The 27,058-nt window shown below is 40.5% G+C and overlaps 1 protein-coding gene across 1 annotated transcript; it reads left to right on the forward strand.

The window, feature by feature from the left end:
- Nucleotides 1-9,089: 9,089 nt before the first annotated feature.
- Nucleotides 9,090-26,382, forward strand: adgrf3b (adhesion G protein-coupled receptor F3b). The gene is made up of 18 exons (XM_083790536.1): nt 9,090-9,202; nt 12,130-12,190; nt 12,489-12,501; nt 12,797-12,928; nt 15,040-15,195; nt 15,625-15,695; nt 15,851-15,909; nt 16,495-16,619; nt 19,910-20,137; nt 20,463-20,696; nt 21,828-21,968; nt 22,180-22,379; nt 23,276-23,464; nt 23,612-24,943; nt 25,080-25,121; nt 25,267-25,302; nt 25,498-25,574; nt 25,767-26,382. Exons 2-17 carry the CDS (start codon nt 12,137-12,139, stop codon nt 25,564-25,566), a joined length of 3,081 nt encoding a protein of 1,026 aa, XP_083646662.1. The 5' UTR covers nt 9,090-9,202; nt 12,130-12,136; the 3' UTR covers nt 25,567-25,574; nt 25,767-26,382.
- Nucleotides 26,383-27,058: the final 676 nt, after the last annotated feature.

The raw sequence follows: 27,058 nt of genomic DNA on the forward strand, positions 1-27,058 counted from the left end.
CCATCAGTCAAATCTAATATTAAGCAAACTGGGCGGTGTCCGAAAAACTGCTCATTGTGAATACAATTTGGACCAAATTGTCACCAAGTTGGTTACAGTGATTAACCGTGCTGGCAGAGATGGGCATGTATTTGAAATACATGTATTTGAAATACTTTTTCTTGTATTTTAAAACCCCAAAATACAGAAAATACGTATTTCGAAGACATGTTTTTCGAATACATGCCCATCTCTGAGTGCTGGCCAATAAACCACTTTATCCCCTGTGTCCCAATTTTGGGCATGCCATTACGGTAGGTGAAATGTTTCAAACATTTTAAGAAATATTAAATCAAAAAATAAAATGGTAGATCTACAGATCTACCTTGTCCCTAGAGGTATGGACATATTTTAAAGTGTAATAATTCATACATTTTCATGTTAGTGTTTACATTGACATTTTGAATCTCAGTGTTGGTGAGACTAATTTGTAGGGATGCACCGATCCGATACTCGTATCGGAGATCGGCGCCGATCCAGGCTAAAATTCTAGATCGGGTATTGGTGGCAAATGGGCCGATCCATTATCCGATCCGATCCGATCCGATCATTATGTGTAATTACAGTATGAAAACAACTCTACCTCCTCTGTGACACAGCAGTGTAGTATTGACAGTATAACATGTGGAATGCAGCCAGGCACACATTCACCTGGTCTAATTGTTGCACAGTTATTTAATAAATAATTCAGTGCATTTATATCTGTGTTTGTTACATTTTGTTTTACAAAGTTGGGAAAGTAATGTTTAAGTCAAGCCTTGATGTTGCCTTACACAAAATAATGATTCCAGACTCCACACAGTGAGGCATACAGCTTAATAGGTTATTACGTTTCTTTGTGGGGGGTATCGGATCGGTACTCTGTATCGGCAGATACTGGACCCCCATGTATCGAAATCGGTATCGAATGCCAAAAAGCCGGATCGGTGCATCCCTACTAATTTGTTCATATAAAAGCTAAATAAAATAAATGCGTGCCACCAAAGGTTCCTATCTCTGTCTGTCTCTCCATACAGTACATGAAAATGGTACCAAATAGTACTAAAAATGGTTCTTTGGTTTGTAAAAACAATAATCAGTGGCTTAACAGATTATTTGGCCATTTATAGCACACACACACAGAAAGTGTCTATTTCTCCCACTACTGTAACTGCTAATTACAGGGTTATTTCACTTTCAAACATGTTTTGGGTCATGTTTTGGGTCTACTCAGGCATAAAACAGCACCCCAGGCTGTTTTAAGTTGCTTGATTCAGATTCAGTCCCAGAGATAGAAATGCCATTAAAAAGGGGACTGTAGCCTAATTCAGTTCAAACTGGGGGTCCTTGAAACTAAAATGGTTGAGAATCACTGCTAGAGCTGTAAAACAGTAAAAGTCTTCTCTTATGGGGGTCCCTGGCATATCTTTTCTGATAAGTGTCGATTTGGGGGTCCTTGCATGAAATGTTTGGGAACCACTGGTATAGACGTACTTCCTATATAAACCCATTGTAACTTCAAACTCCATTAGATTAATTGAAAACATCCATCCTTGGTTCTGGTGACTGATATTGTCCTTCTAATGGTGGACATCATCTTTCAATTACTTTTTTCATTTATTTATTTATTTTAATTTGCGTAATAAAAAATATAAAAGGTCTCCTCACGTATAAGAAGGACAACATCAGTCACCAGAACCAATCGGGTGTTTTCAATGAGAAAGTGATAACTGGAGAGAACCCCTGGTCTAGAGAATATACTGTATCAAATAAAAGCTGAACGTCTGCTTATTCTTGAGGCGAAGTTCGCCAAGGCAGCCAAAGAAAGGCGCAACAACAACATAGCGGTCATATTCTGCCTGTTGCTACACAACAGTATTTGTGTACCATTTGTGCACAAGGGTGGTTGAATGATTTATAGGGTTGTTGAATGATTTGCATTAGGCTGTGCATCAAACATCGTCCTGCTTCTCCCAACAGATCATACACAATGCACAATGTAACTCAAGCTATAGTATCAATAGGCCTACAGCCAGCCTGGGTTACCATAACAGGGATTACCAGGGTTACCAGTACCCGCCACCCCCATTTAAATGTTTTTGATTGATTGAATGATTTGATTGTATACTTTAGGCACAGTGAGGGAAGTACAGTTCAATACAAGGTCTGCTAAATGAATTTTAAACCAAAGAAAGCCAATGGCTTGTTTCTATTGGGGTCCATTTAATGACAGACAAAATATACAAATATACAATATTACACAAAAACATCATATGTATAAATGGTTAGAGAGGTAAAATAGGCTTTGCCTATAATGACATGACAAAAGATTAACTATGAGCATTTCCTTGAAAATAGCATATATGACTACAAGGTTGGTTTGAAGACATTGAAAAGCAGCTTAGCTTCAATTGCCTGTGTAGTGCAGTTCCTTATGGTCAGCCAAATGAGTTTGTAGGCTTTAGACGGAGATTTTTAAAACTATATATTTTTGGAAACCTTATAGCCTAACGAATCAGAAAATGTTTGTTGCCATTTTTTTCGAGGTCGGTAAAGCGGCCATCTTGGAACTTTCAAAATGGCTACTTTCAAAAACGAATTTCTCAATATCTCGCCTACTAAATGACCTAAAATCAAGATTGCAGTGGTTAAATCTACATTTTTGGGGGCAAGGAATCCAATGGAGCCGACTACATTGTAAATGAGACATGTATGGGTGGGTATTTTGCATTTTTACATGATCAAATGGTATTATTCTGGTAATCTGGATATGTATATCTTCCAAACAATGGAATATTTCACAAACACTTTATCACATCTCTCAAAAGACAGGAGACAACTTGAATCAAGACAAAGGGACCTTTAATCAAGAACTTAACAAAAAAATCACACCTGTGTGAAGTGAGGGGCGCTCTTGTCATCGTACATCATCATGACGTAGTACACTATGACATCATCAGACACTATGACGTAAAATTCTCAATTCAGGACAAAGTTTGTGAACATACACTAAAAGCTGGACCTAGGAGGGGATAGTGCCCCTCAAAAATCCAACATATCCCATAATATCTGTACATTGAATGTTCAATGAACTCTAACAAACATGTCAAACATAATATCCATCAAAATATAATATAAATATAAAAAACATAACAAAATGTACAATCTCTCATTGTCTGTTGTTGTTGAAAAACACAGGCTGTTGAGTCTACATAAGCTAATCTCCATCATTTTCATTGTCATCACTGTCACTTGCATATGTGATATCACGACAGTCTTCCTCATTCTGGCAGTCAGAGCTACACTGACAGAGTTCTGTGCAGGGGAGCCCGACTGAATTGCACGAACATCTGTGTGAAGAGCAGTCTGCTTTACACTGACATCTGACCATCTCAATGATGGATTCTGGTGCAGGGAGGAGCTCAGTTGTGACTGGTTTCAGCTGGCCGTCCTTGTCCTTGTGGTAGCCGTTCTGTAGTGGGTCAAGGAACACTTGCTGAGCGATGTCAGCCTGACCCCACACGCTGGCCTGGATATGGGCCCTTAGGACATGCTGCTTGAGGGCACCAAGTGTGGGTGGAAGCTTCTCACTTTCTGCCATGTGTTTGCAGAAAAGATGCCACCTCAGTTCAGGGATATTGTCGATTTTGATCCCTTTCGGAGAGTATGCAGTGCAAACAAACGTCGCTAATCGAGAATGAAGATCCTCTGTCACTTTCCTAGTCTGTGAAAGCATTTGAAGAGCCTTAACGGCATGGTCATCTGCTTTTAGGTAGATGCTCAGCCAGGTAGCTTTGCCTATTCTAGAAAAGCGCCCTGTGTTGTCTGCTCCTGTAAATGCATGAAACGCTGGCAAAGCTTTTGCTCGATCTGCACCAAGAGCATTCCATATTGGCTTCACTTCCAAAATCCCAGATACCATGGAAACAGACGTATTTTGCAGCAGGATTTCATAATTTGCAACAACCAACACAAGTACATCTGTGTCCGGGGAGAAGAACATGAGCTGTGCACTGGAAAGGTTGCGACGTGAAGCCAGAACTGCATGGTGGATTAACAAGGTGTCTGCTTCTTCGTGGTTGTTGCCTTCAAAGTACAATCCACTGTTGCTCTCAGTGTGACCTGCAGCAGAAGCGATGACAAGCTTGGGGGACTCTTGGCTGTATTCAATGGTCTTTGATGCCAGATACTCTGTCAGATCCGCTTTTGTTTGGTCATGTGAAAGTAAGCGGCTCATTGGAATGTTCTTGATGCTTGTGTCGTCCCTGATTTGATATTGAATTGGATCCTTTCCTTTTTTTCTTTTCTCTCTTGTGATGTGCTTCAAAGAATCAGCCTTGTAGGTATCAAAAACCAGAATCACCTCATCGTAGTCTCTGGTTAGGGACATCAGTCTACCGTAGAACCATACACTTAAATCTTTTACTGTGACTACTGTTGGTGGCTTCTTTGTCAGCTTTTGGACAACCACCATCCCATCCAATCAAATCATCAAATCAGGGACGACACAAGCATCAAGAACATTCCAATGAGCCGCTTACTTTCACATGACCAAACAAAAGCGGATCTGACAGAGTATCTGGCATCAAAGACCATTGAATACAGCCAAGAGTCCCCCAAGCTTGTCATCGCTTCTGCTGCAGGTCACACTGAGAGCAACAGTGGATTGTACTTTGAAGGCAACAACCACGAAGAAGCAGACACCTTGTTAATCCACCATGCAGTTCTGGCTTCACGTCGCAACCTTTCCAGTGCACAGCTCATGTTCTTCTCCCCGGACACAGATGTACTTGTGTTGGTTGTTGCAAATTATGAAATCCTGCTGCAAAATACGTCTGTTTCCATGGTATCTGGGATTTTGGAAGTGAAGCCAATATGGAATGCTCTTGGTGCAGATCGAGCAAAAGCTTTGCCAGCGTTTCATGCATTTACAGGAGCAGACAACACAGGGCGCTTTTCTAGAATAGGCAAAGCTACCTGGCTGAGCATCTACCTAAAAGCAGATGACCATGCCGTTAAGGCTCTTCAAATGCTTTCACAGACTAGGAAAGTGACAGAGGATCTTCATTCTCGATTAGCGACGTTTGTTTGCACTGCATACTCTCCGAAAGGGATCAAAATCGACAATATCCCTGAACTGAGGTGGCATCTTTTCTGCAAACACATGGCAGAAAGTGAGAAGCTTCCACCCACACTTGGTGCCCTCAAGCAGCATGTCCTAAGGGCCCATATCCAGGCCAGCGTGTGGGGTCAGGCTGACATCGCTCAGCAAGTGTTCCTTGACCCACTACAGAACGGCTACCACAAGGACAAGGACGGCCAGCTGAAACCAGTCACAACTGAGCTCCTCCCTGCACCAGAATCCATCATTGAGATGGTCAGATGTCAGTGTAAAGCAGACTGCTCTTCACACAGATGTTCGTGCAATTCAGTCGGGCTCCCCTGCACAGAACTCTGTCAGTGTAGCTCTGACTGCCAGAATGAGGAAGACTGTCGTGATATCACATATGCAAGTGACAGTGATGACAATGAAAATGATGGAGATTAGCTTATGTAGACTCAACAGCCTGTGTTTTTCAACAACAACAGACAATGAGAGATTGTACATTTTGTTATGTTTTTTATATTTATATTATATTTTGATGGATATTATGTTTGACATGTTTGTTAGAGTTCATTGAACGTTCAATGTACAGATATTATGGGATATGTTGGATTTTTGAGGGGCACTATCCCCTCCTAGGTCCAGCTTTTAGTGTATGTTCACAAACTTTGTCCTGAATTGAGAATTTTACGCCATAGTGTCTGATGATGTCATAGTGTACTACGTCATGATGATGTACGATGACAAGAGCGCCCCTCACTTCACACAGGTGTGATTTTTTTGAAGTTCTTGATTAAAGGTCCCTTTGTCTTGATTCAAGTTGTCTCCTGTCTTTTGAGAGATGTGATAAAGTGTTTGTGAAATATTCCATTGTTTGGAAGATATACATATCCAGATTACCAGAATAATACCATTTGATCATGTAAAAATGCAAAATACCCACCTATACATGTCTCATTTACAATGTAGTCGGCTCCATTGGATTCCTTGCCCCCAAAAATGTAGATTTAACCACTGCAATCTTGATTTTAGGTCATTTAGTAGGCGAGATATTGAGAAATTCGTTTTTGAAAGTAGCCATTTTTAAAGTTCCAAGATGGCCGCTTTACCGACCTCGAAAAAAATGGCAACAAACCTTTTCTGATTCGTTAGGCTATAAGGTTTCCAAAAATATATAGTTTTAAAAATCTCCGTCTAAAGCCTACAAAATTACATAAGGAACCGGACTAGTGTAAAGGATGGAGAAGTTTTTGACTAAAATGTAACTTGACTAAAATGAAAAAGCATAATTGCCCTGATGAAGACCGTTTGGTCGCAACATGTTGGCACTTTAAAACTTCTTCTAATAAAGTATACCTTGAAAAGTAGGTTGGTGCTTCTGGGATCAACGGGAACTAAAACTTGAGAGAAAAAAAAGAGGATTGATCTGAGCACTAAAGATGATGGAGGAGAGAGGGCGTAAAATCAAGGTATTTATCGTACTTTATTACAAAACGTTTTAACCCATTTTGACCTGACGTCGAAATATAAAAAATGTTCGCTCTGAAAGAATATATATTCAAAGATGTGTGCCGCATTTTTACGATTTTTCAAAAATAGCAGACCTACAAGTTCATAGCAGGCCACTCGGTGACACGCTATGAGCTTGTAGATCTGCTATTTTTCAATAGCTAAAGTATAACATAATGCTTAGTTAAAACACCAAAAGGGGTTCCCGCAAAAAGTGGGTTAAACGCCAAAACATGTTTCAACCAACCGGTCTTCAACAGGGCATGTATACTTGCCTTGAGCACCAACCTAACTCAACTTTTACCTCCTTTGAGCACCTAGTTGATCGCTCTTTCGTTTTGCAATTGTTGTTATACATCAGAGGGTGAATGATTTACACAAAGCATTGAATTCAGCTAAAAACACTGATTTTATTCCCAGTGATTGTATATGTGTACTATTAAATGCCATTCCATCTCTTCTCTCTAAAAAGTAAGAATAAGACATATTGGTGCCCGGTTATGGTGTACTACTGGTTGAGGTGGGGAAAGTCTGTGTAGTCCACTTTCCAGAATGTGCAGAATGTAAAAGCACGTTGCATGTTCTGTGTGGATAAATGTCTTCATAAATGTTCTATTTATTTCAGTTATTTCAAATAAATACTCAGATTCAGAAATACTCAGATTCAGAAATCAAACCAAAATGACCCCACCAGGAGTTAAAATATGGATATTTCGGGTTTTGAATTTTGTAAACATCAGAAATGGATTCAGCATCCTCAATAATCCACAGAACCACTCCTACCGGTATATTCTCAACAACGGCCAAGCAGTTGCTGAAATAATTGTCCATATACGTGATTATGCTAATGAAAGCTTATTATGGTAATTGACAATTATATAAAGTTACAATATCAACTTTAATGAGGCAGTATTGTATTGTTTTAAAAATATATGTTTTTCTTCATTACCTGAAAATGTTACATTTTTCATTTCCTGAAGAAAAAAAAAAGTCAGCACCCGGCAGTTTCTAAATGCTGGTTGTCCCGATCGGATCGGGTGATCGGAAACCTGATCACGTCATTTTCAATTGATCGGAATCGGATCTGGAGCCAAAAAACGTGATCAGGACATATCAATATATCCATATCATGATATTAGACTGGATATTATCTGTTATTTGGGATATTGTACTATTGTGATATGGCATAAACGTGTTCTCTAATATATATATTTTTATCCCACGATTTTGTAACCCATTTTTCACCCCTGTGTCAATCATGGGCTGATCCTGATCATGATCCTGGGCTCTACACACCCTCCACCAACCTAGTCCCCATATATGGGGGACAAGGGGAGAGCAACGGACTTGAACTCATGCTTCCTTCATGCCTGAGTGTCCAAGTTGCTCCTTTACACCTGACAGGGGGGAGTTTCCCTGGTGGGACGTAGCGCGTGGAAGGAACACGTTATTCCAACCAGTTCCTTTCCCCTCCATCAGGCGCCCCGGCTGGCCAGGGGGAGGCAGTTTAGTGACCAGGATTACTGCATGTTTTTTGTGAGGGTACCTACCCTAGGGGACACGGGGAGAACATGCAAACATATAAACGTGTTCTATAAAATATAAATATCGGATTGGGAAAGATCGGTATCGGCAGATGCTCAAAATCAAATGATCGGAATCGGATCGTGAGTAAAAAGTGAGTGGTGCAACTCCGTGTGGGGGAGTTCCAGACCCACAGGACCACAGCCAGGGTGTGCCGGCCCGTTTCCGGCGAGCCGCCCCACATCCGAAACGGTAGATAAATGAGTTACCATGTGGGGTTCCCTCTACTGTACCCTCTACTGTACTGTACTGTCACTGTACTGTACTGGCACACCCAAAATCATCATATACAGTTAAAATGTGCGTGTGTGTTTGTGTATGTGTTAGGTTGCGCACAGGTGATGAAAAACAACCATGCTCCACCATTTCCATGCTCATACCCACCCAGTCAACCACCCAGCCACCCAGCCACACACATAGCTTCGTAAGGGAGTGGTTGCACCACTCAAAAAAACATGATCGGGACATCCCTGCTGGGGACCCATACTCATACTACATTTCTAACTAAGGGTACTCAAGATGCCCGGGTTCACAATGGGGCTCTATGTGCTGGCAAGTAGACTATAGTATGCATGTGCCTTGACAGCTGGTCTGTGAACTCCTGAAGGAGAACGACTCATTTGATAAACAAATTCTCCTTCCCGAGAAGGCCAGCATGCAGAGATGCCATCAATGCAAATCGGGCATTGAGTACAAAGTCAAAGTTTACCGAATATCCAGAAACACACACACACACACACACACACACACACACACACACACACACACACACACACACACACACACACACACACACACACACACACACACACACACACACACACACACACACACACACACACACACACACACACACACACCTGTACCATTCTGACAGATGTGCCCATGCACTCACTTGCAGCGCTGACTCTACTTCTGCTGGTAGTTATGTAGTACTAACAAACTTTGCTCGCTAATAACACTCTCGTTTGCAGCATCTACACCAAGGTAAGAGTATTTCTTTATATAATAGCTTGACTTGACTTTTTAAATGATTATCTGGGTAATACTTCCCCATACATAGATTTCTGGGATGCTCTGGGATGCTCTGACTTTTGTATCATTGTAATTGTGAAACATTTAACACATACACCAAAACTAAAGTTGGGGTTTTGAAATTATTTCATTGAAATCGGAATTATGAGAATACACTTATTGAATAAATTGTTAGTGGACAACAACTATTTCACTGTGCAAGCATGTGCACTTGTAACACACACTTTCAGCCTTCTAGAAAACCAAATAATTAGCAAAATGATGGGTTATCACGGTTTGGGTTATCATAGTTTTCATCACTGCAATGTATACTGGCTGCTGATGTGGGAAATATACGAAACAAACACAATGTTTTCTGTATATTGCGAGAAAGAGCATTCTAAAGGTTTGGGTTGCTAGAGATCCACCCTCATTAGCAGAATGGTATGAAAGTGAACCTTGAACCTAATAAATTGCATAAATGTTTTTCAGGGATCCATTTTCATTTCAGATACAGGATGAAGAGTTTAATGTTTTTAGATTTATTTGACTTGGCTTTTTGTATACAAAATATATTTCCAACTCGATCAAACCTAAATCCTAAATTAAATGGGTTATTACAGTATGTGAATGAACTTGTAAAAAGCCTTCTTACATAGATTTTGAAAAGTTAAAGTTAAAATATCACAACTTGAATCCTTTTGCACAGTGTTCTGTTAGTACATACTAGGGATGTCCGATATTATCGGCCGATATATGCATAAAACGTAATATCTGAAAATATCGGTATCGGGGGAACACCATACAGTTATTACTGTATGGTGTTTGAAATGTGAGCCTATACCATAATCACATCCTTAACCCATTTTGGGCGGGAACCCCTTTTTGTGTTAGCATTATGCTATGCTTTAGCTATTGAAAAATAGCAGATCTACAAGCTCATAGCTTCGAGCTACGAGCTTGTAGGTCTGCTATTTTTTAAAAATCTAAGAACGACTGACATATAGAAACATAGCTTTTTCAGAAAACTTTCAGGATGTAGAAGACATTTTTTGAATCTGATCTCAGGTCAGAATTATATTCAAGGGTTTTTTGTAGAGAAATAAGACAGTCTTGAAGCTTCAGTCACTTTCACGTTAGAGCACTGTGTGTGTGTGTGTGTGTGTGTGTGTGTGTGTGTGTGTGTGTGTGTGTGTGTGTCTGTCTGTCCACCTGGCCCTCGTTGATGCTCGCTAAGAGGCAGTTCTCAGGCATCAAGTTGTTACAAACTAAACATGGTACCACTGACACCCGAAAAAAGTCTTGGTTTTGACAGTATATTCATGCCCTTTTGTAAGGCAAGATCTATTTGTGTGTGTGTGTGTGTGTGTGTGTGTGTGTGTGTGTGTGTGTGTGTGTGTGTGTGCGCGCGTCTGTGCGATAATAATAATAATAATAATAGCTTGAATTTACATAGCACCTTTCATGAACCCAAGGACACTTTACATCAAAAGTGATGGACAACCAACAAACAAAACAAAACAACAAGCAAGTTGAAGCAACATAGGCCATAAGCCTGAGAGAATAGGTGTCTTTTCAAGGCAGCCATAAAAGCGTCCAGTGTTGGAGCATGGCAATATTACACATGAGTAATATTGTGTAATACAGTCCCTCACTCCCTTTAAATTCATACATTATGACGATGTATGCAAAGTGATGGAAACTGCAGTATGACTAGCTAAATTATTGCCCTCTCATTCTGAGTCATAGAATGTCCTCCGAGGTTTATGATTAACTATGACTTTATTGTTGACACAATGAGCACCGTTGTCAAATTAGTCAAGTAAAATTCTATGTTTTGAAAAGGGAAGAAAGTACGCAAGACATCATCAAAGGATGACAGCCATTAATTTCTGTGACCACATTGTGGTCTAATTTTGTCTGCACATAGCTATGGGCACACAATAGTCCTATCTAATCTCTAAACAACAATAACAATTCCAAGAAGGAAAGAAAATAAAGGGGCATTAAAATATGGGTTAAGTGATATTTTTTGGTAAAACAAACAAAAACATTTCTTGTTAAAAGGTTAAACCTCTATAAGTAATTTAGAGTAATTTGTTAAATAACAGAGGTCAACAAGTCTCTCCAGTTCTTTATGTAAGTAAGCCTTGCTGAGACATGAGGCCCATAGGGCAGGAACCTATCTCATTTTTATTCTATTTTTGGCCAATGGGGAAGCTCAAAACCCAAAATGCAATACTTCGTATTTTGTACAAATCAGTCAGTATTACAAAGTTATATACAAAAATATCCTACAATTCAATTTATTTCCCCACTCTATTTCCCATTCCAAGAGCGTTTGCCTAATATGTACCATTGTACCTATTTTCAGCAAAGGGATAATATATATTTTTGGTGGGTAGATCTGGTTGAGCTGGTCATTTTGAAAGTAGCTCTCAAGTCTAAAAAGTGTGGGTACTCCTGCTGATTAGCTGGTGGATTTGCTTCCTACACATTGTCTGTGGTCGGCAGCCGCATGAGATTGAAACTCTGCCAGTACAGCAGCTCTTCTGTTCCTGAGTGAAGCAGACAACTCACCCCAGAATCACAGAGAACACTTGACAACTTAATTATTGTGGAAGTTGAAGACATGCCACACCTATGTCTAATAATAAGTACAGGGTATGTGTGTCTGTGTGTGTGTAGAGTACTGTGTGAAATGCTTATTGTATCACGAAGACACATGCCATGCATGCTTGTGTGAATGTAACCTTACTTCACCTATAATATTTGTGTCCTTGTATTCTCTCCTTTTATGTGGACATAAATAAATTGTTAAAATGTGCGCGTGAGTCTATATTCCAGTCCTTTCACTTCCATTGTCTACCTTTATTAATTTGGATTGTTTTGACCTCCAGATTGACAATGTGGTCCAGAGCACTAGTGATGCTCACAGGAGTCATATTCATCTCCCATCAGGTAACAATGCACCTATCAGTCCAGTTTTAGAGCAGTGTTTCCCAAGCAATGGGTCGGGACCCATTTGGTTCGCACCGAACCCATTTGGTCGCTGATAATAAATGGAATTGATTTACAAAGAGTGGGTTTGCATGTGCCTATAGAAATTAGTTATTAGTATTTGAGCTTCAGTAATACAATATTTACATTTCGTTAAACCATTAAAAAATCTATTTAGTGGTGATATAATGTATGTCTTGGACTTAAAATCATCACCAGAATTTTATTGACCGATTGATTTCTCTCTTTCTCAATGCAGATCTTTGCAACGGGTGAGTCAATATATAGATAACATTAATGATGACAAAACTTAAAAATCTCTCTATTTATAGAGCAAGGTCTTGTGTCACCATCACATACATGTACTTAAAATACATAACATGATCACTTCACTGATTGATTTCACACTTCTAAAAGTTGATATTCTGCATTTAAATGTAATAGCCAAACACATGATTAAATGTTGTGATGGGGAACTCACAGGTTTTTTTTCTTTTCCAGTTATACATTGTTTCCATGATGATTTTCATGTATGAATGTTTGTGTTGATTCGTGCTGTTGTTTTAGACATCTACATTGCTGAACTCATGGTAGAGAGCAATGTCACCCTGGATACATCCACCTTGTTCACAACACTGAATGGTGCATACACTGTACAGAATCAGCAAATCAACATCATACAGACTGAACTGGTGGCAGGTATCGTGTTGCTGTTTATTATATATGGAAATTTCAAATAAATTATAATTTTATTCAATTTTATTAAAGCGTAAAGTCACAACAAGTTGTCTCCAGACACTTTACATATAGAGCGACAAAGCTCCGTCTGTGTTTTGCTATGTTTTGCAAACCGACAGAGATCTCTCCCAGAGCAAGCAACATTGCGACAGTGGCAACGTAAAACTCCCCCTTAGGAAGAAATGTCAAGCAAAACCCGAGGGTGGGCGGCCATCTGCCTCGACCGTGTCAGGGGAGAGAAATAGAAATGTAATTTAATCACAGTGATAGGATAGAGGGATCCATTAACATTAAAACATACAAACATAAAAGTGAAAGAATGTTTTAAAATAGAATTTAGAAAATGATAGTGCCTACAATGCGCTCAAGTCACGATATAATAACTATGCGGGAATCATTGTACATTGCAACATCATATGGTCCATCAATGGGCGCACTCGTTTATATTAAGACCTGAGGCCCATTCTAAAAATGCCTTCTAAATCAGTAGCTCTCACATTTCCAAAATGTTTTTTAAATGTTCACAAATAGCAGTTGTAGCAGTTATCATAAATATATTGATATTGATTCATTTCACATTTTACAATGGTTACACCAATGACTCAGAAGTTGGTTGGGGGAAAAAGGGCCACTTGATTATTTCAACACACTCTGCCTTTGCCCTTTAACTTTTGCCCACTTTGTCACTAGGAGGGTACTGGGCAATGTGGGTGTCCCAATGAATGCACCCAATGCACCCAAAGTTCATGACTCTGGTGGAGACAAGTCTTCGACTTCACCTCAAATGCATAGTTTTTTTAATTTGCACATTCATCATATCAAAAGATCAATTAATGCTTTGCGCAACAAGGAAGGCCGGCACATGTTACAGTTACAGACTCAATTAAACCTTTATACGATGGATTTTCAAGCTATGAGACAATAAAAATATTGCACTTTAGGCTTTAAGTCAAACAAGGCTTAAATGACCAAAGGGAAAATAAGGATCAGATTCATAAAGAAAATAGGACAAATAGCTGATCTACAAGCTCACAATGTTTGTAGCCATTATTGTCACCAGTGTTGACAAAATATTACTTTAACACTAATATACTACTTATTACTTTAAAAAAAAGTAATAAAGTAATACTTTTTATTACTCCCTGAGAAAAGTAACTAGTTACTTATTACTTTACTTATTGCTTTTTTTCCTCTCGCCTCCAGTAATTGCATATTTTGTCCCCAAAAGTCTTACTTTGCATTTTCAACATTAGCTGTCCCCCCTCCCCTATTCTGCAGTGTTTATTTAACTCTAAAAAGTGTACTGTATAGAGTACACATGATGATGGGTCCATTTGTAGATTTTTTCGACGTGGAATATAGCTTCTTCCCTATGCACAACTTGCAGCGGACAATAATGTTCATCTCGTCTCGACCGCGGACATACTCAAAATAATGCAAATACTTCCAAGTATTGAATGTTATAACGCTTTGTTGTGCCGGTGTCTGTCTCCTCCACCTCCTCCATGCTTTGTTTGTTTACGTCTCTTCTCTCTAACAGTGCAGTCTAACGAGTTACACACACTAGTTTAGGTTGTTGTTCCGTGTTCCGGACGGTTTAAGGCACGCCCTTCTGCATCCGATACTTCACACATACGTACCGACGAGTGTGCATCGTTTCCGTATCCGCTCTAGAGTCTAGATCTAGAGCGGATCAGCAGCCTGCAAAGCAACTCCACCCCATAGAGCTCCACCCCAAACAAGTCTACCATTATAAATAAACACTCAAACCCACAGTTCCACCAAGGCTCGTGAAAATAGTAATAATATTACTTTTGGAAAAAAGTAAATGTAATATTATTACTCAAAATGTGAAAGTAACTAGTTAAGTAATAATATTACTGAAAGTAGTATATTACTTAAGTTACTTGACAACACTGATTGTCACTAAATGATTAATGTATTGGGTTTTGTTTTGTTTTTCAAATATCTGAAAAGAAGAAGGACATTTTCATAAAGTGTTGAAAATGTCTAGCTAAATTGGGACTCCAGTTGAAAGTAAGGCTGATGGATGTTTTTGTGTTTCTATTTAGAATGCCTAGTTACTGGATCTGAGACAGTATGCAACTGCTCAGAAGGGTATCACTGGACTAATGAGGTGTGCTACAAGTATGACTGTTGCAATGGCTCATCTTGCTATGAAAACATTTCCAGCATCGCCACTTCGATCTGCATTGCCAAGGTCAAAGGTACTAGTCTCTGAAGACAGACTCTCGTTCAAAGTTTAAAACAGGACACTGTCATTTGCTCTTCAGAGAGAAATGGTATTAGAATAATCACGACAGTGATCACGGAATGTTGTGTCGTCATGGTATCAGGCACAAACAATAGAGTACTGAATGCATGGTCCCATGATCCCAAAGGTTTGTCATCATTACAGTCTGCCGTATCCAGTGACTGGAACAGCCTACATTCGTTGTTCAACTCAACACTTAAGATCACCTAAGATCAACTCTAAAGTTGCCATCCTTCAAACTGTTTGCCATGCTTGTTTTAATGGTGTGTGCGTGTGCGTGTGCGTGTGCGCGCGTGTGTGTGTGTGTGTGTGTGTGTGTGTATGTGTATGTGTTTCTGTGTGTGTGCGTTTAATCATGATGATTTCTTTTTAATCAACATAGTCCGCATTAATGGATCAGTCTCAAAACCCGAAGCGTCATGGACTGATGGCGAAGAGGCAGTAAAACTCAAGGTAAGTTCCACTCCACTCTCACTGAGATGCACTCATTTGACAAGCTTTAATGATTAAATGCTGCTTGTTTGTCCAACATATACACATGATCCCTGTATTACATTTTATCTTGTGAATTTTACGTTTGTGTCCCAAAACCCTTATTTTTCTTTAAGCTTGAAGATAGCTTGAAAACAGTGAATGGGTTGGAGGGAGTGAATATTACCAAATGGAGGTACTGTACTCAGTTAAGATGTTATCATTTGTTTATAGATGGTTGTTGCTAATGCTAGGAGACCTACAGTAGAATAACCTGGCCTACACCCAGCCATTTCAGGAGGGATATGCTCAAAAGCTGACTGAAAAGAACCTGAACTGGCATTTGGTTAGTTTAGTTCAGTCAGATATACTCGAGCGGCTTCATGTTATGCTCATGGGTGCATACATGTGTATTACAATGGTACTACACTCGTTTCATACGTCATACGCTGACGTAGCAGTCAGCTGATCAATTGCGGTGGTATTAGCTTACCTCAGACAAAAATGGTACCATATCATAATGAGCATTAGATAGTAGAAAGATCGCATAGCAGATCGAGAAGGCGAACTGGTTGATCGGCTATTTTCAGCAAATACACAGTATTTAATGTTGAGCGAAAACAATAAAGACACCAGCATTGGTCCCAGTACTGCAAGTACATGTCCACTGCTGGGAAAAAAAACAACAGGAATTACAAACTACAAATTAGAAAATGGACATTTAAATTTCTCTGGAATGTATAACCTATGACGTCTGTCCTCTATACCCTGTTCCGCTAAGCTCGGACCCCAGCATTGCTGACTTTGAGGCCGAATTCAGTGTCTTTTTTGAGACCTCGACACTTCAGAAGGCAGTGACCGACTTGGAAACCAGTCTGGCTGCTACAATTCTTGTTGACACTTTAGGTATGTAAATACAGTGTCCCAGTGTGTCGTTTGGATCGCAATGAAATAACCTACGTCTATGTGATAGACTGTATGTGCCATACCATGTCCCTTTACATGTTTGTTTTGTTTTACCAAACGTTTCTTGGTAAGTTGCCCCCCCCCCCCCCCCCCCTTTGTCATGTTAGGGTGTGTGTTTTTTTTTTTTTTAAGATATTTTTTTTGCGGCTTACGCCTTTTATTGATTTTTTAAGGGACAGACAGTAGGCTGACAGGAAACGGGAGAGAGATGGGGGGATGACATGCAGTAAAGGCCGTGTCGGGTCCGGGAGTCGAACCCGCGGCACACTGCGACTGGATTACCAGTCCGGTGCCCAGACCGTTACGCTACGGCCTGGGCCAGGGTGTGTGTTTGATTGATTTAAATTTGTATTAATTAAGTTTGTAGAATAGGTACAGTTCAACAAAAGTACAGGTCAATACAAAATCTGCTAAGAGGATAAAACCGTGAATGGGTTTTTACTACACTGCCTCCTGAAGCTCCCCAATGGCCAACGGGGGAATCTACGGGGAGCGGTGTAGGCAGGGCTGGCCGGTATATATATATATATATACTAGAATTTCGCGGGCCTGCGGCCCGCTCATCCTAGCGCATCCTCGATGCATGGCAAATGGGAAGAAGGCAATAGCGGGAGGGCGATGCGAGTGCTGTACTGTACCCCTTTGTACTGTACTGCACTCCTTAGTATTGCACTGTACTGTACTGTACTGTACTGTACTGTACTGTACTGTACTGTTATTAGTGTTGTTATTATTGTTGTTGTTATTATTACATGGATTATTGTTCTGATGTGAGCTTGTTTGTAAATGAGTGAGTTTACAAAGAAGTTTATTGTTATTATTATGATTGTTATTAGTAGTATTGTTATATATATATATTTTTTTTATTATTGACATTTTTACAAACAAATAGGCTAGTTACAGTAGCTGCCCACTTAAGCACCCTGACCACTGCAACAATGACATTAGCACCCCTCCCCACCCCAAGGATGGCCTATAGGTGAGGAATGTTGTTTTTCCAGTTCTAGATGGGAGATCATTAAGATGCTGCTGCATCCTGTATTAAGATGCATCCTTACTTCCTCCCTTTCAAGCAATGGAATTTAATTGAATGGCTGGAAATGTACCATTGTTTTGTCTGTAACTATATACCCCCTTTACCCCCCGTGGCGCCGGGCCTGCAAATCCAAAAGTAGTGTGAATATTTCCACAGCCTAATTACTAAATCATCATACTATCAGTCTTCTCCGAAATCTGTCAATCTTTGGCAACTCAGCACGTGTTGACAACGCATTGTAAAAGTAGTGTGAATATTTCCACAGCCTAATTACTAAAGGATTGTGACTGTGGGGTGACAGACATACAATACAATAGGCTACAGGTGTGCACAGTTAATAAACAATGACCTAATATGTCCAGAGTTCTTAAATTAACATAGTTGGATTTTAACAGAAAGACAATGCCATAAATCAGTCAAAGTGAGTGACAGACTCAACAGTAGCACACAGCATGCAAGGCAGCATGCATGCATGCAAACATGTTTCTCCAGCTGAGATTTAGTGTCTCCATCTCTCTCTGTGGAAGAGGTTGCACATGACCTATACGGCCACACTGAGGCGCTCCAACACAAACACATGAAGCTTCAGCTGACACAAAACAACACCACGCTGTTTGTCCAAAACACACAATAACTCCTCTCCCACCGACGTCATGTGTTCATTTATCTTTAGCCATATGGACTCCATTTGACCCAAATCAACACCAATGCTAGCCTGTTTGTCCAAAACACACTATCTGCTCTCCACGTTTCTACTTCGCCACAACCTAATGTTAGTAACAAATCTATTGTTGTAGATTGTGAGAAAGGGATGTCAGAAAGCCAAGCGTTGTCAGTTTACTCACAGCACAGCACAGCACCATCACTCCTGTCAGCTAGGGTTGAGGTACAGGGTCGAGCTGCTTAACGACAACACTGTCTGTCAGGCGTACTGTAGTAAATATAGGACTAATATGTGCATGGAATGGATAGTGTGTGAGTCTGGGTTCAGCGCACACTCGCAATTGCGGCTGGAGGGCGACGCGACACACACACACACACACACACACTGATGTGTGGATAAATCAGTGAGAGTTGGGAAAGGCGCAGGCAAGCACAGAATGCACGGGTTTACGATTAACGATTAAGCACGCACAGGCAAATGTTGTGTTGTCAGAAGCATCAGTTTCGGTTTCGTTTGCACAACGGTTTCGTTCGGATGGCTGGGCTCTGTACTGCTAGTGCTGCTATGGAGCAGTGTAGAGTAGGCGACAGTCTGCCTTCGAAGGGCGCGTTCACGACATTGAGGGGTAAGAAACCATTCCGGTCACGTGGTTCATGTAACGCGTGTCACTGTGAAGGACTGGCCAGTCTGGCACCAACATGACGTTTTTGACGTAGGCTGTTGAGCTTGCGCAACAACAGCGTGTTTCACAAAAGTAATATTTGTACTGTAAATAAGAAATTTGTGTCGATGCAAAGTAGCCTAAATACTGATTCTGGGAGCGTGCAGATTTTATTTTGCATGGAGAGATGTGTGCTAATAGTGTGGCTCGGTCGGAGATAGACCACGGACGGATAAACGGGGCTGTGCTGTCTATTAGGGTAGCAGGATATATATATATATATATATATATATATATATATATATATACAGTATATATAGGCCACATAGGCAATGGCCTAGGGCGGCTAATCTAATTTCAGTTCAGAGCTTAACAACAAGCAGATATTTTTTGACTAAAGAACCTAGTTCGTGATGACAACTCACATGATGCACTCTTCTCCCTGCAACACATCCCTCTGTAATAACCACTTTCAACCAGGTGTCCCTATTTTGGGCATGAGATCATTCACACACAAAAAATATTTAAAGAAATGTACAAGCTCACAACGCATCGCATTGTGTTGTGCTTGTTTGATGGCTTATACTGTAGAATGTAGATGCTGGTTTTTTACATTTTTTAATAGGACTAAGTAAGAATAAGTGGCTAAACTTTCAACCATTGCTATTACAATTCCTGCTTTCCTTTAATTTTCTATAGGCTTAGTTTAAGGTGTATGCAGGGAGTGACAAATTCAGAGCTAAAATGCCAAAATGTACTTTATCATGTGTGTTGTGTCTGCCTGAACTACTTTTACAATTATCGTTATAGATTAAACCTAGCAAGAACAAATTACACGTGTTTCTACTAACACCCATCCCCCAAAACAGGAATGGTCTGTATGAACTATCCAGAGGACACGGTGTTGTATGAAGCAGACGCTACATTGAATTGTACTTTTGGAGAGAAATCAGACAGCTCTGGCTGGAACATGAGCCGGAAGGACGAGCGGTTTGAACTCAACGACGGCAGCGTTGTGAGCCTGGGCGACTGCTCTACAGAGCAGATCCTGTCTTGTGTTGAGGTCAAGCTCAAAGGAGTGACAGGGATCTGGGCAGGCAAGTATCAGGGAGACCCAGGCATAATACAGTGCCTACCTCTAGCCTCACACACCGAAGAGTGAATATAGTCAAGATTGTGACAACAAGATGACATAATGTATCCTATCCTCATGTATTAAAATTGGCTACTGGCAGGCCGGCTCACTGTAGATGTGAGGGCCGTCCGAACCTCAAGTACTGTATAATCCCAAAGATTGCATTGGTTTCATTGGGGTTTTTTTTTTACACATTGGGAACCTACTGTACAGTAACAACAGAATTACAAGTTGCTCTGCGGTCTACATCATGGGTCTCATCTGTAACAGTAAAATGATCTCCACAGGTATATACGAGTGTGGCTTCAACATCGGCTCAATTAGACACACAGCCAAGGCAGACCTGACGGTGGCCGTCCTGCCCGACACCATCACCATGACCTCTGAGCCTCTGACAGTGGACTGCAAGGAGAACAAGAGAGTTAACGTTACGGTGGCTATCCAGAACATCCCAGAAGAGCTGGCGACCACATGGTCCTACAGAGGGAAGGAAAAAGGGCCTGTAACGCCAAGTAAGCCAAGTAAGTCAATTGAGCCCTATATGGTCTCTAAGGTTTATGTTCTTGGGACATATTTTCGCTGTCGCGTGAAACTATATTGTATGTCCCGAATTATTTCTTTTCAGAAAATGGAAAAAAGACTGTGTTTCAATGGATCCAATATAGTTATTTAGTCACAAGGTCTTGTACATTTTTCATTGGTTGAATATCAAACAAACCAAAAGACTTTTGTCAACGATGCGTGAGCTTGTACTGTAGATTGGCAATTTCCGCTAGCCTACATTTTGACAAGCCTAGTATAAAATAGGGCATTCATTATTGAATAAACAAAAATAATAATGGAGGATAAATAAGGAGATTTGTTATCAAAGAAAATGTTTCTGTACGCCCTTTAAACCCCTTATCCTGGTAAATTATAATGAAAGAGCATTCATGCCGTTAAAAATAGCCGATCTACAAGGAAGCTTGTCGATCTTCTATCCCATTTAGGCCTGACGTCGAAATTTAAAAACATCTTCTAAATTCTGACAGTTTTCTGACATGTTTCTGTATTAGTGGTGCTCAATTTAAAAGGAATAGAAGACCTACAAGCTCATAGCGCGCCACCGAGTGGCGCGCTATGAGCTTGTAGATCTGCTATTTTTCAATAGCTAAATTATAGCAAAATGTTTAAAGGTTCCTGCCCAAAATGGGCTATTTTTGGTGGATAAATGGTAAATGGTGCATTTAGATTCACCCATTCACACACACACACACACATGCATACACCGATGGCGGTGGCAACCATGCAAGGCACCAACCAGCACTTCAGGAGCAATTAGGGGTTCAGTGTCTTGCTCGAGGACACTTCGACACTAACTCTGGGGGAGCCCGGGTTCGAACTGGCAACCTTGCGGTTACCATCCAGCCATTCTACCCAATATCCACCGCCGCCCCATGGATGGATGTGCTGCACTTTTCTCTTCCAAAACCAAAGTCCGACAAATTCCGATACTGGGACAGCAATCTTCCTAAAAATGCTTCTCAGACTCCCTCTCAGCTATCCTAAACTGAATGTACAAATATTATGCGTACGGAGTTACAGACTAACTTTGCACTTAGAAATGAAAGATGTATTGAAAAATATTTGAGTCAATGTAACTTCATGTTAAGGTGACGAGGATATCGTCTACTACACTTTCAAGCAAGAGATTGACTGTGAGGATGAAAAACCGCCACAGCGTTTCAGTATCTTTTTTAAGAACCAGCAGAACCAAGTCAAGAATGGAACACTGGATATTCCAGTGATTTACGGTAGATCTGAATGTCATTACACCTTTGATAATGCAGTAAAGATTTACAAATTCACAATGAACGATTAATCTCAAATTATGTACTGACAAATATTGGTAATATCATGCAATGTGATCATTTATAGCTTAGTACCTCTATGTTTTTCATTAATTTACTTTTTTCGGGGCGTCTTCTCATGCATATGTGACCTTTGACTGATTTCATCATGTAGAGGGGAGTAAGATTTGTGAGGAAATCAAGGAGGAGGGGATAACTTGGCCAAAAACCCCAGATGGAAGCACAGTCATCAATCGTCAATGCCCTAAGGCCAGAGTGGGCTATAGGGAGCGGACTTGTGAAGGTGGTGAATGGAAAGAGGTTTACTCCAACTGTGTGAATGAAGAGCTGAACAAAGTAAAGACAGCAGCAGAGGTAAGTATGGCATCACAATATGTTCATACTTTTATCCGTTTTACCCATTTGGATTGCGTCATTTTCTGGAATGGATAAAAAAAAAAAAAAAATTAAAAGGGCCAAAAGTAGTCCTGGTCTCTACTCTCTATACTGCCTCCCCCTGGCCAGCCGGGGCACCTGAAGGAGGGGAAAGAAACCGTTTGGAATAACGTGTTCCTTCCACGTGCAGGTGAAAATAAGCGTCTCAGACTCCTCATGCATAATTTGTGAAGCATGAGATTAGTCCATTACTCTCCCAAGGTTGGCAGAGGGATTGTGGCACCCAGGATTACATGATTAGACAATTGACACTGGGTGAAAAAAATGGGTTACAACAATCGGGGGGTCTCTAAAAGTGTTTGTAAGATCTTAAGATTTCATACATATTATATACAGTATAGAGATATATACTGTATCTCTGCTGTCTGGAAGAAACCACCTTACACAGGAAATGAAAAAACAATCAACAAAGTGGAGGTTTTTGTCATAGCGCTTTTCAATACTTGGTTCAATACTTGGTTCTGGTAACCAACACACATTATAAATGTGTTCAATAGCACTGATTTATGAAAAAAAAGGGGGAAAAAATGGCAAAACGGGTGGAGTTAGCTGGTTTGGCAGATAGTTGAGGATCCAATGGAGTTTGGACTTTTTAATACTTTCCATTGGTTCAATATTGTTCCAACCAACACACAGACGTAAAGGGCATTGATTGAAATAGCATTGTTTTATGAAGAAAGAAAAAATCCTCAAAGACACCCCTCAAAATTGAAGTTAGATGGTTTCTTCTGGACAGCAACGATATTGTGATAATGGTAGCTGCTATTTTCAGAGACTACGACTACCATGAACATGTTTTTGTTGTATATTTCTAGAACTTTGTGAAGGGACTTGGGGCCACAAATGAAGTGGCTCTGGTCATCTTCTCTGGTCTGTTGAACGGCACAGAGTCTAACACCAGTACACCCACAGACACCATGGCTGACCTGGGTGCATCCATCACTATTCTCGATTCCATGGCCATTGCATCGGACACCATCAGTTTGGACGAAAGTCTCTTTGATGTGAGGCTGCTGTTACATTTAATTATAATTATTAATTCCACATGACCTCCACATAGTGTAAATTAGGCCAAGGCATTTATAGAATGAATATACTGTAACTATTAGTACTACTAGTACTACTAGAATTAATTTTGCTCTTTGTTTTAGGACTTTCTCGGTGCAGCAAGCAATATGATTAACCAGTCATGGGACAAGGTCAACAAGTCCGTTGAATACGGAATGTCAACAAAATACCTCACGTCTGTGGAAGATCTAGTAAAAAATATCAAGGTCAACAACAGTGAGGGTCTCAACACTGAAAATGTAGAGCTCAAAATCTGCCGGGCAAATGGCAGCTCAGACTGCAACCGCACAGTGTTTGGCATCGGCGTCAACATGAACAAGACCTCTGGAATCGTCAAAACCATGGCGATAAAAAACCTTGTCCAAAAACTCCCCGACAGCAACTCTGAAAATATCCGTGCCTCAGAAAAGTCCAGCTTTGTGGTATCAGCCACGGTGACGAACAGCACAGGCTCACCCATAGACATTACACTGGCCTTCCCTGAGGAGCTGACTAGTACTACCAAAGCTAAAGTTCACTGTGTGTTCTGGAACACCACCACCAACGAATGGTCAAGCGAAGGTTGCCGCTTGATAACGGGCGTGGATAACTTTACCCTCTGCCAGTGCAACCACCTGACCTCATTCTCTTATCTCATGTCCAAGAACCCTGTGGATCTCCCGTTCGAGGAGGAGATCACTTACATAGGCCTGGGTGTGTCCATATGCTCCTTGCTAATCTTCCTCATCATTGAGGCGCTGGTGTGGTCAGCCGTGGTCAAGTCCAACCTTTCGCTTTTCCGCCACACATCCATGGTCAACATCTCCATCTGTCTATTGTTGGCCCTCTGCAGCTTCCTGGCTTCCCATGACCCCGGTAGCCTCAGTGATAACGTGTGCCTGATCCTGGCATTGTGCAAACATCTCTTCTTCCTGGCCATGTTCTGCTGGACGTTGTGCCTGAGCACCATGCTCGTCCACCAGCTCATCTTCGTCTTCAGCCCACTCAGGAAGAGGGTGTTCATGTTCTTAGCCAGCATTGTGGGCTACGTCTGCCCCACCGCCATCGTGGGCGTCACCTACGTGTATTACAGGTACACCAAGAAGCCCTACCAAAAAGGCTGCTGGCTCACCTACGAAGAGCTCTTAAAAGGCTCCTTGCACGCTTTCATCCTCCCCATGGGAACTATTGTCCTGACCAACATTTTCTGCATGGGCGTGGTCATCCTGACGCTCACAAAGTCCTCTGTGGCTGACGCCAGTAAGGCAAATGACAAGGACACAGCAAAGGGTATCCTGAAGGTGGTGGTCATCTTAACGCCCATCTTTGGGGTGACATGGTTCATGGGCTTCTTAATGCTGATATTTGACGATATGGAAACCTATCCCTGGGCAGTCTTTCTGAAATACGGCTTCACCATCCTCAACAGTTTTCAGGTATTTTCCAGCAATTCACAAGAAAACGTTTCAAGCAGGAATATGTAATTACTTATCACACTGTAATAGTCCACACACAAGTTTAGAAATTAAATACTACAGTATATTAAATTAATGTCTATATCTTTCTATCCAGGGCTTCTTCATTTTAATAACAGGGTGTTTTGCAGAGCAACGAGTAAGTCCATTTTCAATATTCATTAGTCGATTTGTATCACATGTCCTAGGTTTACTCCTGTCCTGAATACATATATTTAAATATGTACCGTAACCTGGCAATGCCCTTTGATTACAATAAGCATTCCATTTGTGTTACTGATCAGGTCCGGGAAGAACTTTTCAAGCTCATAATGGCTAAGGTAAGTCATGGATCAGTATTCTGGTATTTCATGGCAATATTGGGGGAACATTAGCCAAAATTTAGCCAAGCTCCAAGACATTTGGTGTAGAAAGAAACAACTGCAAGACCAAGTAGAGTTTTAACACAGATCTGTTTCACTAAGAATAAAGGTTTTAAGTCAAGTGGTTTCTTTTTGATTCGTGTCATTTTTTAGGGACCATCAAAAGGAAAAAGTGAGAGCATGAAACAGTTGACCACCACTACGTGTACAAAAGTGAGATGAATGCTGAGGTCAGTATTGTATATACATTATTGGCTGTTTTGCTTGTGTCCATAAAAAGTGTGTGTGTGTGTGTGTGTGTGTGAGTGAGTGAGTGAGTGAGTGAGTGAGTGAGTGAGTGAGTGAGTGAGTGAGTGTGTGTGTGTGTGTAAACCTTGCCGAATTAAAATCTAAATAGCCTCTTGGTTATTTCTGTATTTCAGTGTCAGTTCTGTCCAGTCCAACTAAGGAGCGGTCACACTCATATATGCAACTCTACAATCAGAAGAACTGATCCGTGGATTTCATTTATCATCGGACTGATCCAATGATGGTTACTATATGGCCAACATGTAGAATACCGTAGATGATTGGTTTAAAGATAGGTTATGTTCAACTGAAATGATGTTAGTAACATCAAGTTACTAGATGTCATTTTAAAGAATGAGTTAAGTGGTCATGATGATATCTCAATCTGAAATTGATTTAAATGAGATTGGCTCGAGTTGAATTAACCTTCAGGATTTTGCAGTGCAACATAATTCGTTTGCCCTAATTCATTTGTTAGTCAGGTTTGTTAATTGTTGTGTGAAAATTGAGGCTGCTGAATCCATGATAAATCAAGTCCTGCAAGTCCAGATATTTTTTTAAACACAGCTGAGAATGTAAGAATATTGAACAGTTTATGTCCATTTCAACTACAATAATATTTTAAACTGTAATTTGCACATACACCCATATCGGGACAGAGTAAAGTGTATCATCTCAATTGTTCCTAATGCTCCCCAGTAGTATTGGTTAAACAGATCTGTGACTGGGTGGGAGTCGTGGGACTGATATAAAAGCCTTTAACTGCTTGTCCTGCTCTCATGAAGGACTCTACTTCATTAGTCTTTTTAGAATGTAAATACAATAAAAGTCGAGTTTCTTGCACAACTAATGGACTTCATTTTTGCTTAGAGCATCTATAATACTGCTGTGATGCTACTAGGATACGACAGCCACCAGGGTCAAATTTTGAAAGCTTTGAATCCATGGACAGTTTCGACATTCATGTTTTCCTTGTTTAGCTTTTTGTTCAACAAGTAAAAGTGGGTTTAATCTTGGGCTAGCCGCTAAACAAATGATGTAACAGAGAGAAGAAAAGCAAAAGATGTGGCTCTTTGATGACGGGTAAGCAGAGCATAATATATGGCTCATCTAACAAATGTACCCACAATGCTTTGCATAGTGAAAGAACATAAAATATGACCTATTTAGACATGTTGCATGGATGTAATCACCATAATATTGAATTGAGGAAATCGAAGAGGACTTGGCCAATAAAACCCCAGATGGAAGCACAGTCAATCGACAATGCCCTCAGGGCAGAGTCGGCTATGCAGAATTGTGAAGGTGGTAAATGGAAGGTTTACTCCAAATATGACCTATTTAGACAGAGAAAACAATGCAACAACATGCATACAAAAGGCCATATAAAAAGACAATCAATGTATGTATATATATATATATATAT

Source organism: Protomyctophum parallelum (assembly GCF_964188405.1).
Source record: "Protomyctophum parallelum genome assembly, chromosome: 19".
NCBI lineage: Eukaryota > Metazoa > Chordata > Actinopteri > Myctophiformes > Myctophidae > Protomyctophum > Protomyctophum parallelum.